We start from the raw sequence: 18,295 nt of genomic DNA, 5'->3' as shown, positions 1-18,295 counted from the left end.
TAAAAAATAAAAAGTTATGGCTCTCAGAATATGGTGACACAAAGAATAATTTTTTTTTAAAAAAAAGTAATTTTATTGTGCAAACGCTGCAAAACATAAAAAAAAGATATATATTTGGTATCGCCATAATCGTATCGACATGCAAAATAAAGTAAAATTGTCATTTATAGCCCACAATGAACACTGTAAAAAAAGAAGAATAAAAAATATTGTCAGAATTGTTGGTTTTTGATTACCTTGTGTAAGGTCTATGGCCATGGCCATGGACATCTGAGTTCCTTGCAGCGTCGTCCTCCTGTGAGGCGCCGGCACTCACTTCCTCACTCACTTCCTCACTCACTGTCTCCCGGAGGGCGCGCGCGCCTGGCCTTAAATGGCCAGTGCGCGCATATTGCAGGAAGTCTGCAATCTAGCCCAGAAGGCTACTGGTCTATAAAAAGGGCCCTGGCCTCTTGTTCTTTGCCTGAGCGTTGTTCGTTTCCCAAAATTTGTCTTGCTAATGGTCCCCTAGTGTCCTCCAGTTTCCAAGTGTTCCCTGTTCCTGTATCCTGTTTCCCGTGCTATCCAGATTCAGCACCCTGCTGAGCTGTTGTCGTGTTCTGCTACATACCACGCCTGTTCTGCTACACCACGCCTGATGTCTACCTGCTGCCTGGTCCCAGCCGAGCCTGCCTTACTGCTGTCCAAGTTGCCACAGGTACCCTCTCAGGACTATAGACTCTGTACTTACCTGTTTGGTCAGCTGACGTTCCGCTACGCGGTACGGTCCAATGGGTCCACAGCCCGCATCGTGACACCTTGCTTGCCAAAAAATGGAATAAAAAGTGATAAAAAAAATTGCATGTACCCCAAAATGATACAAATAAAAACTAGCTAAATCTGCACTCAAAAAGCCATATGGCGCTCCCTCCCTTCTGAGCCCTACAGTGTGCCCAAACAGCAGCTAACATCCATATATAGGGCATCACCATACTCGGGAGAAACCGCTTAACATTTTATAAGGTATTTGTCTTCAGTGGCAAATACTGGGCACAACATATTGTGCACTAAAATGGAACATCAGTGGAAAATTGCAATTTTCACTTTGCACCATCCGCTGCAGAATAATTTCTAATGAAAAAACACCTGTGGGGTCAAAATGCTCACTACACCCCTTAAAATGTCCTAAGGGGTGTAGTTTCCAAAATAGATTCCACTATTTGGGGGTTTGTTTTACTATTTGACCTCAGAGCCCTGCAAATGCGCATGGTGCTCTTCAGTTCGAAGCCCTGTCAAATGTCCAGGCAAATGATAAATGCCTTGACGGGTGTAGTTTCCAAAACGGGGTCACTTCTTGGGGGCTTCCACTGTACTCTGGTACCTCACGGCTTTTGCAAATGCAACATGGCGCCCTAAAATGTATCATGCAAAATCTGCATGCCAAACTCCTCTCCTGCCTTTCTGAGCCCTGCCGTGTGTCCAGACAGCAGTTTATATCCACATATGGGGTATTGTCATGCTCAGAAGCGGTTGCTTTACAAATATTGGGATGCCTTTTCTCTTTTATTTCAGCTTTTTTGCTGCGTAAAACTTTCGACCAGAAATTGACCTGCAGTGTGTAAAAATGGAAAAATCTGAGCTAAAACTCCATTTTATTAGAAAACTAAATTCGATTTTCATTTTCACTGCCTAATTCTGCTCTTCAGCAAAAAAACTGTGGGGTCAAAATGCTCACTATACCCCTCGATAAATTCCTTAAGCGGTGTAGTTTCCCAAATGGGGTTTCCCAAATGGGGTCACTTTTTAGGGGTTTCCACTGTTTTGGTCTCTCAGGGGCTTTGAAAATGCGACACGGCACCCGAAAACTATTCCAACTAAATTTGAGCTCTAAAAGCCAAACGGCGCTCCTACCCTTTTGAGCCCTGCCATGGGTCTAAACAGCAGTTTATGACCACATATGGGGTATTGCCGTAATCTGGAGAAATTGCTTTTCAAATGTTGGGGTGCCTTTTCTCCTTTATGCCTTGTAAAAATTGAAAACTTCTACGTTTTATTGGGAAAAAAATTCGATTTTCACGGCCTAATTACACTAAATTCAGCAAAAAAAACCTGTGGGGTCAAATGCTGACAATACCCCTTGATAAATTCCTTGAGGGGTGTAGTTTGCCAAATGGTGTATTTTTGGGGGTGTTTCCACTGTTTTGGCATCACAAGACCTCTTCAAACCTGACATAGTATCTAAAATATATTCTAATAAAAAAAAGAGGCCCCAAAATTCACTAGGTGCTCCTTTGCTTCGGAGGCCTGTGCTTCAGTCTATTAATACACTAGGTCCACGTGTGGAATATTTCTAAAAACTGCAGAAACTAGACAATAAATATTGAGTTGCGTTTCTCTGGTAAAACCTTCTGTGTTACAGAAAAAAAATGGATTAAAACTGATTTTCTGGAAAAAAAATAAAATTTGTAAATTTTACCTCCACTTTGCTTTAAGAGTATGTTCACACGCAGTGTTTTCAGACGTAATTCGGGCGTTTTACGCCTCGAATTACGCCTGAAACAACGGCTCTATTACGCCTACAAACATCTGCCCCTTGCTTGCAATGGGTTTTACGGTGTTCTGTTCCCATGAGGTGTAATTTTACGCGTCGATGTCAAAATACGGTGCGTAAAAAGGCGCCCGTGAAAAAGAAGTGCATGTCACTTCTTGGGACATTTTTGGAGCCATTTTTCATTGACTCCATTGAAAAACAGCTCCAATAATGGCCGTAAAATACACCGCGAAATACGCGAGTTGCTACAAAAACTTCTGAAAATCAGGAGCTGTTTTTGCATGAACAAGGATGTCACACGGAACTGCAACGCAAGAAAAACGCTGCATTTTTTACACGCGCAAAACGGACACGCTCGTGTGAATAAGGCTGGGTTAGTATGATTTTTATATTTCTTCCGGCATTGCGATTTTTGCGGCGTAACCGCTGCGATTACGCCGCAAAAATCGCAATGCTTGGCTTTCTGTTGCGGGTTTTGCACTCCCATTGAATTCAATGGGGAAAGCCTGCCACGGAAAATCAATCACGCAGCATAAATTGACAGCTGTGGATTTAAATTCCGCACCGCAAGTCAAGTTATTAACATTTACTCTGCGGTTTTTTTCCGCAGATCGGGCATTGGATTTACTAAATCTCACCCACTTTGCTGCTACTATAAATGCTGCAGAATTTCTGCACACAATTCCGTTGTGGAAATACCGCAGCGTTTAGTTACGTGGGAACCTGGCCCAAGGGTATAAGCTCTCTTGGTGCCCAAGCCACGGATTTCAGAATGCCCCCCACACCTTTATCCACAGGATGTGTCATAAATGTCAGATAGATTCGTGTCCCACCTTTGGGACCCACGCCTATCTCTAGAACGGGGCCCCCTAAACCCCATTCAGCCGCTGTGTGTTGTGGCTGGATGAGGTGGATTCCGACCATGAAAAAGGTTATATGGTCGTGAGTTACGTAAACAGCGTAACTCTCTGAGCTACGTTGTTTCCATAGGTCCCATAGAACTGAATGGTAGTTACAGAAACAGCGTAGCTCGCATGCTAAGCGGCTTCCATAACTGCCATTCACTACTATTGGAGTTACGGAAACAGCGTAGCTCAGCGATTTACGCTGTTTACGTAACTCACGACCATATAATCTTTTTCATGGTCGGAATTCACCGCATTCAGCCGCTACACAAAGTGACTGAACGGGGTTTAGGGGGTCCCAATCTAGAGATAGGTGTGGGTCCCAAAGGTGGGACCCGCATCTATCTGACATATCCTGTGGATTTGTCATAAATGTCTCTCAGGGGAGAACCCCTTTAAATGTACAATTAACAAATTATGTTACGGCTTTATTTTCATTAAGAATATCAATGTCACACAGTAGAAAAAAGGAAATAAACTATTGTAAGAAGAGAGAAGTGCCTTAAGCATTGTTAAGTTCCTCATTTCTATAGCTAACATGATAAAAGCAATAATCATTTGTGTCTGAAACCAAGTCATTATTTTGCAGAGAAATCTTATATATGGTGATTTTAAAATGATGCCTAACTTGGCATGTATTCTGTAATCGGCTTCTACCATCACAGCCCAGCACACGAAGCCAAAAATTTGTCCAGGGTACAGTCCATGCCACCAAGCAGAAAACGCAAATGTGCTCAGTAAAGGCTGCGTCGAGCAGTTTTGGAATATGAGTCTTCTAAGCCACTTTGTTGTGCTTTTATTCCAGGTTCTGGCAAACAATGAGATTTTGTTGGTCGTTTCTAATGTATAGATGTTGCTATCAGTGAAAGCTGTATGGGAACACGCTCCTATGTAAAAGCCTGCACTGTATAATAGGGCTTCATCCAGCATCCAGTGGGAGTAGTAGGTCAGTCTAAATAACAAGGCTGTGCTCCACATTACATATACACATTCCCACTGTCTGCAGTCTGTGAGGTTGTATTGAAAGGTTAGGTACTGGAATAATATACCTTGTAATGTATGGAAGAGGAAGAATAATGTGCAGGTCTTTATTACAGTCCAGATTCGCCAAAGGTTATCGCATGCTTTAGAGTTACTGATCTGCTGCTGGAATTCCATAAATGAACATAATGGCCCACCCAGGAGTGCTGGGAAATACAGTAAGTAGGAGAGGACAGCTAGCACAGTGCAGGCTGGCAGATGATGACGTTCTTTCTCCTTGGACTTTATCATATCCTTTGTGCTTACAGTTACTTTCTTTTCATGGATATCCATAGCAAGAGATGTAATTTTTTGAGTCAACAGCATAAGCGATGAAATCGTGATGGACAACCTATAGAAAGTATACCATGAAAATGCAAATAAATTGTTCTGACTATTTTTGCTATTTAAGAGGGTTTTGGGTAGGTTACATTTTCTACTATGCCTTGCTTATTTTGAATGAGAAAGAAACCATGTAATTGTTTGGGGAGGGGCGTTTCTGAAAATAACTTAGGCCATGTTCAGATTTTTGGTGCAGATTCGGGGCAATTACGCAACGAATCTGCGCCAACATTTGCATATTTGACAGGTAATTCAGACGTTGCAGATATCACAGCGGACTTGCCACAGATTTCAGTTTTTGCATTGCAAAGGCTGAAATCTGCAGTGAAATTCCGCTGATTTCAATATGGCGTTCTGTTCCGACGGGGCGTTTTTTTAAGCCTCGTTTTCCAAAAACGGCACGTAAAAAGACACCCGCGAAAAAGAAGTGCATGTCACTTCTTGGGTCGTTTTTGGAGAAGTTTTTCATTGACTTTGTAGAAAAACAGCTCCAAAAACGGCCGTAAAAAACGCAGCGAAAAACACGAGTTGCTTATAAAATGTCTGAAAATCAGGAGCGGGTTTCCCTTGAAATCAGCTCCGTATTTTCAGACGTTTTTTAGTAAGGGTATGTGCACACACAAAATTAAAAACATCTGAAAATACGTAGCTTCTTTCAATGGAATTTTCGCAGCGTATTTCGCTGCGTTTTTTACGGCCGTTTTTGGAGCTGTTTTTCTATAGAGTCTATGAAAAATGGCTCCAAAAACGGCTGAAATAGTGACATGCACTTCTTTTTCGCTGCCTTTTTCTACGCGGCCATTTTTCAGAACGGCCATGAAAAAAACGGCCGTCCGAACAGAACGCCAGTTTTTCCATTGAAATTAATGGCCAGATATTTGGAGACGTTCTGCTTCCGATTTTTCAGCCGTTTTTCGGGACGTTTACGGGCTGAAAAACGGCTGAAACCACTCTGTGTGAACATACCCTAAGGGTATGTTCACACGCAAACTCAAAGACGTCTGAAAATACAGAGCTGTTTTCAAGGGAAGTTTTTTGAGCAACTCGCGATTTTCATGACGTTTTTATGGCCTTTTTGGAGCTGTTTTTCTATAGAGTCTATGAAAAATGGCTCCAAAAACGTCCAAAGAAGTGACATGCACTTCTTTTTCGTGGCTGTTTTTTTACACGCCCGTTTTTGGAAAACAAGGCATAAAAAAACGCCGTAAAAAAATGGCCTGTCGGAACAGAGCGACGTTTTTCCCACTGAAATGAATGGGTAGATATTTGGAGACGTTCTGCTTCTGATTTTTCGGCCATTTATTGCCCGAAAAACGTCCGAAAATAGGCCGTGTGGACATACCCTAAGCGTGTTAACATACCCTTACAATGTACATTCTCCCATGTTTTTCCTCAGTTACTCCAATTTACTCCCATACTCCGAAAACATACTCATAGGTTAATCAGTTTCTATAAAAATGGTCACAGTGTGTGTTAGATTATGTGTCCTACAGGGGACAGTGAGTGATGACAATCTCTGTGCTGGGAAACATGTTGGTGCTATATAAGCATGAAATAACACAGTATATTAGTAAATTGGACGTTAGAGCGATAGCCAAAGTTTGACAAATAAAAATAATTCAGACCTTTGCTACACTACTTCTGATTTACTTACATATGGCCATTTTTAAAGGGGTTGTTCACTTTGGACAGTCCCTTTTGTTAGAAGTGACGATAAGATGGTCATAGGGTGTTTTGCTGCTCAAATCTCCAGTGATCAGCTGTAATCTGTGGTTGAACAGAAAGTGTTCAATTTTCCTGCAGCGCCACCACAGGGGAAATTAAGCATTACACAGATTGTATTTAAATAAATTTGCTATGCCAGCAAACATGTGCAGGGTCCTCCTTGCCCAGGGTTACTCCACACTGCTTAGGGTAACTATTACCCAGGGTTACTTCACACTGGGTAATAGATGAAGGACCCCATCTATTATTATATATGAAACTAGATACATTTTGCTAACTACTAAGGTTTTTACAGTTGTTTGTTGATATTTACTGATGTGTGAATCCTGCACCTTTCCAATATGTTTACTATACTTACTTTATAGTCATTATTTCCTGTAAGTAGTATTGTCTGTACATCACCCATAAATGGCAAACAGTTTGCCATGCCATCTGCAGCAGAAAGGCCCATCTGTGTATGGAGTGGGAGCTGGCTGTGTGAAACAACACCGTAGAACCCAGGGCAGGAAAGAATAACAATATGGCATAATGACCCATTGATGTACTGGCTAAAATCACTCCTCCAACTAGTAGATATAGGTATCTGAAATAAAACAAAAAACAACAAGTGAAGCCAAAAGACTAACATATTTGTACCTCATAGATTTCATATATCCAGGCATTGGCTTAAAAAATATTTGGCTAGTAAAAAGTAAGTTCAGATGACATTGTAGTATTTGTAGGCTCTCCATCTTATATTATTGTATGCTCTGCTTAAAAAACTTGGACAAAAGCGGAACACTGGGCAAATATGCTTTTAAAGGGGCTATTCATTTTTATTATAAGTAGAGCTTGAATGTAATGATATTTTGCTAGGATATGCCATAACATTCCAATATCTGTGACCCCTGTCGATCCGGAGAAGAAAGGTACCGAGGTCCCTCAGTGTTTTTTCCCTGCACAGCGGTGCTCCCAGCCATCCACTATGCAGGGAACTGCAGCACAGCTCTATAAGGGCACATTCAAACGTGGCGGAATTGCTGTTGAATTACGCTGCGGATAGTCCACAGTGGAATTTTGCAGCAGCCGTTTTTTACATTTGTTTCTATACATTTTAACAAAAGTTAGTTCAGACGTTGCAGAAAATAACTGTGTGGAAATCAGGCTGCGCTGCAGAATTTTCCCTCCGCAGCATGCTCATTACATTGCGGAGAAGAAGGGGAATTTCACTGCAGATTTCAGCCTTTGCAATACAAAAACTGAAATCTGGGGCAAGTCCGCTGTGATATCTGCAACGTCTGAATTACCTGTCAAATATGCAAATGTTGGTGCAGATTCGTTGCGTAATTGCCCCAAATCTGCACCAACATTTGCAGCGGAAAAATTCCTCCACGTCTGAACGTGCCCTTAAAGGGAATGTGTCGCTAGTTAAACTGCGCCGTTCCCACACAGATGGCGTACACTATAGTGAATGGAATGGCTCCCGTTCGCATTCTCTATGGGGATGTATGTGCCATATTCCATCTCACAGGTTGAAGGACCTGTGGGTGACGTCTGCCATGAAAGAAGCTGGGTGGGAACGATGAGAAGTGGATGATGCTGATTCGTCAGTGTCATACACTTCTATTCACAACGCCCAGTTGGTAAAAACACAATACACTCCCAGATGGAAATACGAGAAAACACGCCCAGTTGTCCATTGAAAAGCTCATTTGCATAAATATAAAATTGCTCATAACTTGGGCAAAAATTATCGTTTCTACATTTCAGCGCCGATCACATGCAATAGGAGATAGGGATTTGATCCTCTGGTGACAGCCTCTTTAAAGAGGCTCTGTCACCAGATTTTGCAACCCCTATCTCCTATTGCAGCAGATCGGCGCTGCAATGGAGATAAGAGTAACGTTTTTTTTTTTGTTTTTTTTAAACGAGCATTTTTGGCCAAGTTATGGCCATTTTTATATTTATGCAAATGAGGCTTTCTAAAGTACAACTGGGCGTGTTTAAAGTTCAATTGTGTATGTACATCTGGGCGTTTTTACTTCTTTTACTAGCTGGGCGTTGTGAATAGAAGTGTATGATGCTGACGAATCAGCATCATCCACTTCTCTTCGTTAACGCCCAGCTTCTGGCAGTGCAGACACACAGCGTGTTCTCGCGAGATCACGCTGTGACGTCACTTCCTGCCCCAGGTCCTGCATCGTGTCGGACGAGCGAGGACACATCGGCACCAGAGGCTACAGTTGATTCTGCAGCAGCATCGGCGTTTGCAGGTAAGTAGCTACATCGACTTACCTGAAAACGCCGATGCTGCTGCAGAATCAAATGTAGCCTCTGGTGCCGATGTGTCCTCGCTCGTCCGACACGATGCAGGACCTGGGGCATAAAGTTGTGTGTCTGTGCACTGCCAGAAGCTGGGCGTTGTGAAGAGAAGTGGATGATACTTCTATTCACAACGCCCAGCTAGTAAAAGAAGTAAAAACGCCCAGATGTACGCACACAATACACGCCCAGTTGTACTTTAACTTTAAACACGCCCAGTTGTACTTTAGAAAGCCTCATTTGCATAAATCTAAAAATGGTCATAACTTGGCCAAAAATGCTCGTTTTTAAAAAAAACAAACAAAAAAAAAACGTTACTCTTATCTACATTGCAGCGCCGATCTGCTGCAATAGCAGATAGGGATTGCAAAATCTGATGACAGAGCCTCTTTAAGCTTACAGAGGATTGACTTGACTGATAAATAATGACAATCCTATCAGCTGTGTACAAAGCACAAGGGCAGGACTGGTTTTCAGCTTTTGACTGTAAGGGCATGACCACACGTGGCGGATTTCCTCCGCAACTGTCCGCATCAATGCCGCACAGAATCTGCGTTGCAGATTCTGCTGCGGATCTGCACAAAATGTGCAGAAAATTGATGCGGACTAGCTGCTGCGGACTACGGGAAAAGTGCTTCCCTTCTCCCTATCAGTGCAGGATAGAGAGAAGGGACAGCACTTTCCCTAGTGAAAGTAAACGATTTTCATACTTACCGGCCGTTGTCTTGGTGACGCGTCCCTCTTTCGGCATCCAGCCCGACCTCCCTGGATGACGCGCCAGTCCATGTGACCGCTGCAGCCTGTGCTTGGCCTGTGATTGGCTGCAGCCGTCACTTAGACTGAAACGTCATCCTGGGAGGCCGGACTGGAGACAGAAGCAGGGAGTTCTCGGTAAGTATGAACTTCTATTTTTTTGACAGGTTGCTGTATATTGGGATCGGTAGTCACTGTCCCGGGTGCAGAAACAGTTACTGCCGATCGCTTAACTCTTTCAGCACCCTGGACAGTGACTATTTACAGACGTCTCCTAGCAACGCTCCCGTCATTACGGGAGCCCCATTGACTTCCTCAGTCTGGCTGTAGACCTAGAAATACATAGGTCCAGCCAGAATGAAGAAATGTCATGGTAGTAAAACCAATACGCTCCGCAGCACACATAAGATCTGCGGACTTCATTGCGGAATTTTGACTCTCCATTGAAGTCAATGGAGAAATTCCGCCATGAGTCCGCCACTGCTCCGCAACAGACAGAGCATGCTGCGGACACCAAATTCCGCTCCGCAGCCTATGCTCCGCAGCGGAATTTTACGCCTCGTCTAAACGAACACTGCTAAATTAAAGTGTAAGTCAATGGACAAACGGCTCCGCTGCGGATTAACGCTGCGGAGTGTCCGCAGCGGAATTTAAGTGAAATTCCGCCACGTGTGAACACAGCCTAAGGGTATGTTCACACGTGCACGTCCGGTATGCCTGAAATTACGGAGCTGTTTTCAGGAGAAAACAGCTCCGGAATTTCAGACGTAAAGGCAAGTGCAGGCGTACGGACGTAATTGGAGCGGTTTTTCTATGGTGCCAATGGAAAACGGCTCCAATTACATCCCAAGAAGTGACAGGCACTTCTTTGACGCGGGCGTCTTTTTTACGTGCCATCTTTTGACAGTGGCGTGTAAAAAAAATGACCGTCGGCACAGAACATCGTAAAGCCCATTCAAATGAATGGGCAGATGTTTGCCGGCGCATTGGAGCCATATTTTCGGACGTAATTCGAGGTTAAAACGCCCGAATTACATCCGTAAATAGGGTGTGTGAACCCAGCCTAAGGGTATGTGCACACGATAACTGCATTTACGTCTGAAATTACGGAGACAGCTCCTGAATTTCAGACGTAATTGCTCGTACTCGTGTTTTGCGGGGCGTCCATTACGGACGTAATTTGGAGCTGTTCTTCATTGGCTTTAATGAAAAACGGCTCCAATTACGTCCCAAGAAGTGTCCTGCACTTCTTTGACGAGGCTGTTATTTTACGCGCCGTCTTTTGACAGCGAGGCGTAAAATTCGTCGTCGGCACAGTACATCGTAAGACCCATTGAAATGAATGGGCAGATGTTTGCCGACGTATTGGAGCCGTGTTTTCAGGCGTAATTCGAGGAGTAAAACGCCTCGTTTACGCCTGAAAATAGGTTGTGTGAACCCAGCCTAAAGAAGGCCAGATTCACACGAGCGTGTGCGTTTTGACACTCTGTTTGTATGTTTGTAAAATGAAAAGCACGTCGTGCTTTTCTGTTTTCATTCATAGTTTTGACTACTGAAGCGCGCATCACGCGCGGCACACGGAAGTGCGTCTGTGTGCCGTGCGCGGTTTGCACGCACCCATTGACCTCAATGGGTGCGTGATGCGCGGAAAAAGGGGAAATATAGGACATGTCGTGAGTTTTACGCAGCGGACAAACGCTGCGTGAAATTCACTGACAGTCTGAACAGCGCCATTGACTAACATAGGTCCATGTGAGGCGCGTGAATATCACGTGCATTGCACGGACGTATTATACGTTCGTCTGAATAAGCCCGAAGAATGATTCCATTCATAGCAAGCAGAGATCTTAATGGGGATTTGAAAAACAAAGTATATCACAACGTTGCATAACTTTTTCTTATACAATGATTTTGATATATTTACTTAATATTCTGAAGAGAGACATTTATGGCATATATGGCATTTATGGCATTGAACATGGGACCGGCTAGGACTAGGTAGTTTTCCGCAAATTACTGTGGTTTTGCAATGCGGTTCTTGGCCGCACGGCACACTACCACCACCCGGCTGCTATGTGTACGGTATCTTTATAACAGTTTTATATTATGACTAAAGAGGTTGTTCCAGGATGACATTTCTGTTAGATCGCACATATTATTTTAGAATTGGAATTATTTAAAAAAATTAAAAAAAATGGCTAGATATTGCTTTTGCATACTTATGTCGCCCCCTGGTGTTCTTTATTCTTTCTCAGACCATCCACCTAATGTGTCCAGTGGCGGTGAGAAGCTGCTTCTAGTGCACCGATCTTTATGGACTGGCTGTGAAGTAGCATGAATCACTCCACCGCCCGTGTACACGAGGATCCGGCCTAGTAGGACAATCTACAACTTGGAATATTTCTTCTATCAAGAAAGGCATTTAGGCCCCTTTCAAACTCGTTCTATGAATAAACCATGATAATTTCTTCTGGCAGAGAGTTCCATAATATCACTTACTACTTCTTTGTTGGTGTAGAAACCTTCTTTCCTCCGGATGTCCCCCCGGGTATATAGATCATTAGTCAGATCTCTGGACAGACCTTTCATATATTTACACGGAGATATTAGGTCATCTAGAAGCCGTCTTTATTAAAAAACTAAAGTCAGTGGGATCTGTTAGGATTATTTATTTATGTTACTTATATAGCGCCAACATATTCCGCAATGCTGTACAGAGGTCCACACTAAGGCCTAATTCTCACGAGCATGTCCGCTTTGCGTGCGTAAAAGATACAGAGTTTTTCCTGCGTTGCAGTTCTGTGTGGCATCCGTCTACGGTGCGCGTCTGCATTTTTTACGCGCGTATGTCACGCGTTTTTACGTCCGCAAAAAAAAGAAAGTGTTTTATTTTTTCCTCATCATTTCTTTAGCAACTGGTGCGTGAAAAACACAATTATGTCCGTGTGCTGTCCGTTTTTTTCATGCACCCATTGACTTCAATGGGTGCATAATGCGCAAATAACGCACAAGAATAAGACATGCAGTGAGTTTTATGCAGCGGACACACGCTGCGTGAAAAACACGGACTGTCTGACCGGCCCCATTGAATTTCATAGGTCCGTGTGACGTCCGTTGTTTTAACGCGCGTAACACGGACATGAAATACGCTCGTGGTTAATAAGGCCTAAGGGTATGATCATACTGAGATTTTTGCAGGCAGAAAAATCTGCAGATTTTGCCCTGCCTGCACAGTCTTTGCCGCGTTTTTCTGCCTCCCATTGATTTCAATGGGAGGTCAGAGACGGAACCGCGGGAAGAAAGAGCATGTCACTTTTTTCCCAGCGAGCGTTTTACTTTGCTCGCGGGGAAAAAATGCTTCCACTTCCCATTGAAATCAATGGAAGCCGATTTTGGAAAAATTTTTGTCACAGTTTCCGCATTACAAACATTGCCAAAAAAACTCAGTGTGAACTAGACATTACTGTCCCCATTGGCGCTCACAATCTAAATTCCATATCGGTATGTTTTTGGGGTGTGGGAGGAAACCCAAGCAAACAAAGGGGGAACATACAAACTCCATGCAGATTTTGTTCTTGGTTGGTTTTGAATACAGGACCCCAGCGCTGCAAGGCAACAGTGCTAGCCACTGACTATAATGAAGATGGAGCCCATGATGTCAGTGTGGACGGAGTATTACAATTTGAATACTTTATGTGTCATCAAATGAACTCGATATGTTCTGTATACAAGAGATCTCTTTATCATGAACGTGTTTTTTCTTTGTTAAAGTGGTTTTTCAATTTATAGTATGTCAATAAAGTTTAATTATTGCACAGTTAAACATTCTGCAACTTTCTAATATACTTTGTTTCAATTATTCACCATTTTCAGGATGTCTGCTTGCTGTCAGAGAATGGAAAAATCCATTGTTTACATTCAAAAGCAGAAAAAATATTCTGATTCTGAGGAGAGAGAGAGAGGAGAGAGACACACACACTTTTTTTTATTGCATTCTACGGATTTTGGAGTAAAAATAATTTCCCCAATAAGTCTGTATTAAAAATGTTGTAATGTTTTGCTTGTGCAGCCTGCATGTATTCACATACATTGCAGGCTGCGCTGTCCTGTTCCCAGCTAAATCAGTCAGTGTAGGGCATTCATGGCTTTTTTCTTCGGCCCGTCTATCTCCTCTCCTGAGCACGCATAAATGCTGATGTTAGTTGAATTATGATCAAATTATATTTAAAAAAGTCAATAACCTTTAACAAACTGATCATCAGTGTGAGTAGCAGTTCCATGACATGTTTTCAGCTGCAGATTATAAATAATACATATTTCCATTCACTGACAGCAAACAGACATCTTGAAAGTAGTAAAAATGTAAGCACAAGGGGGAATATTTATTATTACTTACTAACATTCAGACAGCTTAAAATTAGGCCAGACAGGCAGAAGATGCAGCAACTTTATCCCAGTAATGCACGCTGTATGATAAATTTGGCACATCTTGCTAGACACTTTTCTTACCTTTAAAGGAGTAATCCAGGACCTTTCAAAATCGACAGCAGGGCAGAGGAGGGCATAACATAATAAACTAGAAGATATTCACCCATTGAAGTGCCCCCCGCTACAGCGCTGAGACCACGTTCTCCTGCATCGGTCCCATGTCGCTGCAGCTAATCACTGGGCCAGCGACACATGACTGATGATGGGCATGTAACTGCCGCAGGAGCTTCTGGGACCGTAGTAGCGGAGAACGGTTCCTCAGAACAGGAGCGAGGGGCATTTCAGGGGGCAATTATCTGCTAGATTATTATGTTATGCCATTCCCTGCCTTCAAGCTGATTTTTAAGGCTGGATTCACACGAGCACATTACGTCTGTAATGGACGGAACGTATTTCGGCCGCAAGTCCCGGACCGAACACGCTGCAGGGAGCCGGGCTCCTAGCATCATAGTTATGTACGATGCTAGGAGTCCCTGCCTCGCTGCCGGACAACTGTCCCGTACTGTAATCATGTTTTCAGTACGGGACAGTAGTTCCATGGGGAGGCAGGGACTCCTAGCGTCGTACGTAACTATGATGCTAGGAGCCCGGCTCCCTGCAGTGTGTTCGGTCCGGGACTTGCGGCTGAAATACGTTACGTCCATTACGGACGTAATATGCTCGTGTGAATCCAGCCTGAGTTCACACAACCTATTTTCAGCTGTAATGGAGGCGTTTTACGCCTCGAATTACGCCTGAAATCACGGCTCCAATACGTTGGCAAACATCTGCCCATTCATTTCAATGGGTTTGCCGATGTACTGTGCCGACGACCTGTAATTTTACGCGTCAGGGTATGTGCACACGTAGTGACCAAAAACGTCTGAAAATCCAGAGCTGTTTTCAAGGGAAAACAGACCCTGCTTTTCAGACGTTTTTTGACCAACTCGCATTTTTCGCTGCGTTTTTCGCTGCTTTTTTACGTCCGTTTTTGGAGCTGTTTTCATTGGAGTCTATGAGAAAACAGCTCCAAAAACGTCCAAAGAAGTGCCCTGCACTTCTTTTGACGAGGCTGTATTTTTACGCGTCGTCGTTTGACAGCTGTCAAACGACGACGCGTAAATAACAGGTCGTCTGCACAGTACGTCGGCAAACCCATTCAAATGAATGGGCAGATGTTTGCCGACGTATTGTAGCCCTATTTTCAGACGTAAAACGAGGCATAATACGCCTCGTTTACGTCTGAAAACAGGTCGTGTGAACCCAGCCTCAGGGTATGTGCACACGTAGTGACCAAAAACGTCTGAAAATCCAGAGCTGTTTTCAAGGGAAAACAGACCCTGCTTTTCAGACATTTTTTGACCAACTCGCATTTCTCGTGTCGTTTTTCGCGCCGTTTTCGCGGCGTTTTTTACGTCCGTTTTTGGAGCTGTTTTCATTGGAGTCTATGAGAAAACAGCTCCAAAAACGTCCAAAGAAGTGTCCTGCACTTCTTTTGACAAGGCTGTATTTTTACGCGTCGTCGTTTGACAGCTGTCAAACGACGACGCGTAAATAACAGGTCGTCTGCACAGTACGTCGGCAAACCCTTTCAAATGACTGGGCAGATGTTTGCCGACGTATTGTAGCCCTATTTTCAGACGTAAAACGAGGCATAATACGCCTCGTTTACGTCTGAAAATAGGTCGTGTGAACCCAGCCTCACTGTCAAAAGACGGAGTGTAAATGGAGTAATGGAGTAATGGAGTAATTTCAGACGTAAATGCAGTTATCGTGTGCACATACCCTAAGAGTCCCGGATAGCCTTTTTAAGCCACCTCTTGGTTGGTTTACAATGCTGCCAAAATTTTGGTACAATTTTGAAAATTTTAAACTACACCCAAACTGACTAGCGAGGCGCCAAAAAGTCAAACACTTTAGTTTAGTAATTCTCTACCCAATAGTATATTACAAAGTTGCGAAAGTTTTATTTACATGCAACTGGAAAGTCCTTTTAAAAATAACCTGTGGGGAGAAAGTGTCAATGCAAACAATATGTACATAGAAGAACTCGTAAAGAAAAATTACTTTAGGGCTACATTTACAATTTTGGGCTTTTCCGATGTCCACATTTTTACAGATAACGAACATTTTAGCAACCAACAATGACTGCGGTAGCACAACAAAGCGTACCTGAGGGTAGTGGGCAAATGGCCATAGGAGCAGAGATAACAGTACAGCACAGCACATGGGAAGGCAGCCAGCTGGTACAAAGCGACTGGATGAAATGTAATCTGAATATAATCCATTAAAAGTCCCGTATTTACGAATATGACAGGTAGCCTGCTGGACAAGAGTTGTCTTCATCACCAGTGTAAAGTAGCTGTCACTCCTCATCCTTATATAGTGGCACTAGTGAAAACCAAGAAAACATGCAACGACTGTGCCCGATAACCAAGGTGACCAAGTTATCCGAAAGAGGATTTATTTGTCTACGCCAATGCAAAGCAACAAGTATTTGTTTTTCTAAGAGCACTTTGCTTTGTCTTTGAGAAGAAAGCGGATGCAGGAGAAATCTGTGAAATACTAAGCGTGCTAGGTTTACTAGAAATCCCCCACGCTGCAGATCAAGTGGGAAGGGGAAACTAGATATGCCTTAATCTGTATTATCAGGTGCACAGTCTGTTGAAAGACTAATGGAAAAATGGTCACTCTTGATAGTGACGGATAAAAGGAGAGATCTGTTTTGAGGACAAATGGCAATGGAACTGGGTCATTTTTCAAAACTAGGACAGAAAAATAAGAAAATACATAGAAGGGGCACATGTTAAAACCCTAATCATTAAACACTAATAACCACAAAACTGTATTATGACAAATTTGTGTCACCAGGCACTCTTTATTTATAATAAGCAGCAGTTGGGTGACCTGACAACACTGGTACACCTGCCCCCAGCCCTCCCACCAAATAAGAGCCAGCTGTGCCCATGAACCTCCACTGACTTCCTCAGGCAACCATTGGTCATTCTCAACCAACCTTTATGGTTGCCCAAGTCCATCCGAACCAAGAACCTGCCGCACAGCCTGTTTCTTCCCACAGACGAGAAAGCCGGCAATAAAGCCTGTGGTACTCTCGCCATGGCCCATAGTTATCGACTCAATGTGTGTGAGGTTCCATAATCCCGCCTTATAACACAAAACAACACGCTTGCAACAAGGGCTGGGTGGGTTTGGCTTCGCCCTGTAAGTATAGAGATAATTATTATCCCCTGACCTGCTTCTACCTTATATTCCCCTACTCAACCCCACCCCTAATATCTTCTCCGAATTACTTTTCTCACCTTTCTTCCTGACGAAACCTTGCTATTATTCCATTAGTCCAGGGGTCTCAAGCACGCGGGTCTCAAGTATCAGCTCTGCTCCGAGACTCTGGAATTCCCTGACAGCGCTGTCCATATATGGACAGTGTGTCAGGGTCTTCCCCAGAGCGGAGTCTCAGGCAGAGCGCTAGTATAGTCTCTGCTCCGGGACTCTGTGGAATACCCTGACATCGGTGTCGATGTTTGGACAGTGTGTCAGGGTCTTCCCCTGAGCGGAGTCCCAGACAGAGCGCTAGTATAGGCTCTACTCCAGGACTCTGTGGAATTCTATGACATCGCTGTCCACATATGAACAGCGATGTCTGGGGCTTCCCCAGAGCCGGAGTCCCGTGCAGAGCGCTAGTATCGGCTCTGCTCCGGGACTCTATGGAATTCCCTGACATCGCTGTCCATCTTTGGACACACGATGTCTGGGGCTTCCCCAGAGCCGGAGTCCCCGGCAGAGCGCTAGTATAGGCTCTGCTCTGGGACTCTGGGGAAGCCTCTGACATCGCTGTCCATACATCGACAATGATGTCCCAGGAGTCCCAGTGATGTCAGGAGTACAGCTGGAGTCCCAGGAAGAGACTACTAGTGCTCTGCCCGGGACTCCAGCTCTGGGGTAACCCCTGACATCCAGAGCTGGAATCCCAGGCAGATTGCTAGAAGCGGCTCTGCTCCAGGACTCCAGCTCTGGGCAAGCCCCTGACATCACTGTGGCAGCATCTGCGGAGGGCACTGTGGCAGCATCTGCAGAGGGCACTGTGGCAGCATCTACAAGGGCACTGTGGCAGCATCTACAGAGGGCAATGTGGCAGCATCTGCAGAGGGCACTGTGGCAGCATCTACAGACGGCACTGTGGCAGCATCTTCGAGGGCACTGTGGCAGCATCTACAGAGGGCACTGTGGCAGC

At 44.0% G+C, this 18,295-nt stretch overlaps 1 protein-coding gene across 1 annotated transcript; it reads right to left on the bottom strand.

Annotated features, from left to right (window-relative positions):
• Positions 1-3,855: 3,855 nt before the first annotated feature.
• MBOAT4 (membrane bound ghrelin O-acyltransferase MBOAT4) lies at positions 3,856-16,423 on the bottom strand. The gene is made up of 3 exons (XM_075850520.1): positions 16,216-16,423; positions 6,881-7,105; positions 3,856-4,807 (listed from the first exon to the last, which is right to left on the bottom strand). The coding sequence occupies exons 1-3, from the start codon at positions 16,329-16,331 to the stop codon at positions 3,856-3,858; spliced, it is 1,293 nt and encodes a 430-aa protein (XP_075706635.1). The 5' UTR covers positions 16,332-16,423.
• Positions 16,424-18,295: the final 1,872 nt, after the last annotated feature.

Source organism: Rhinoderma darwinii, chromosome 1, assembly GCF_050947455.1.
Source record: "Rhinoderma darwinii isolate aRhiDar2 chromosome 1, aRhiDar2.hap1, whole genome shotgun sequence".
Classification (NCBI taxonomy): Eukaryota; Metazoa; Chordata; class Amphibia; order Anura; family Rhinodermatidae; genus Rhinoderma; species Rhinoderma darwinii.
The sequence above is the reverse complement of the archived record's forward strand: the minus strand, read 5'-3'. Positions and strand labels throughout refer to the sequence as shown.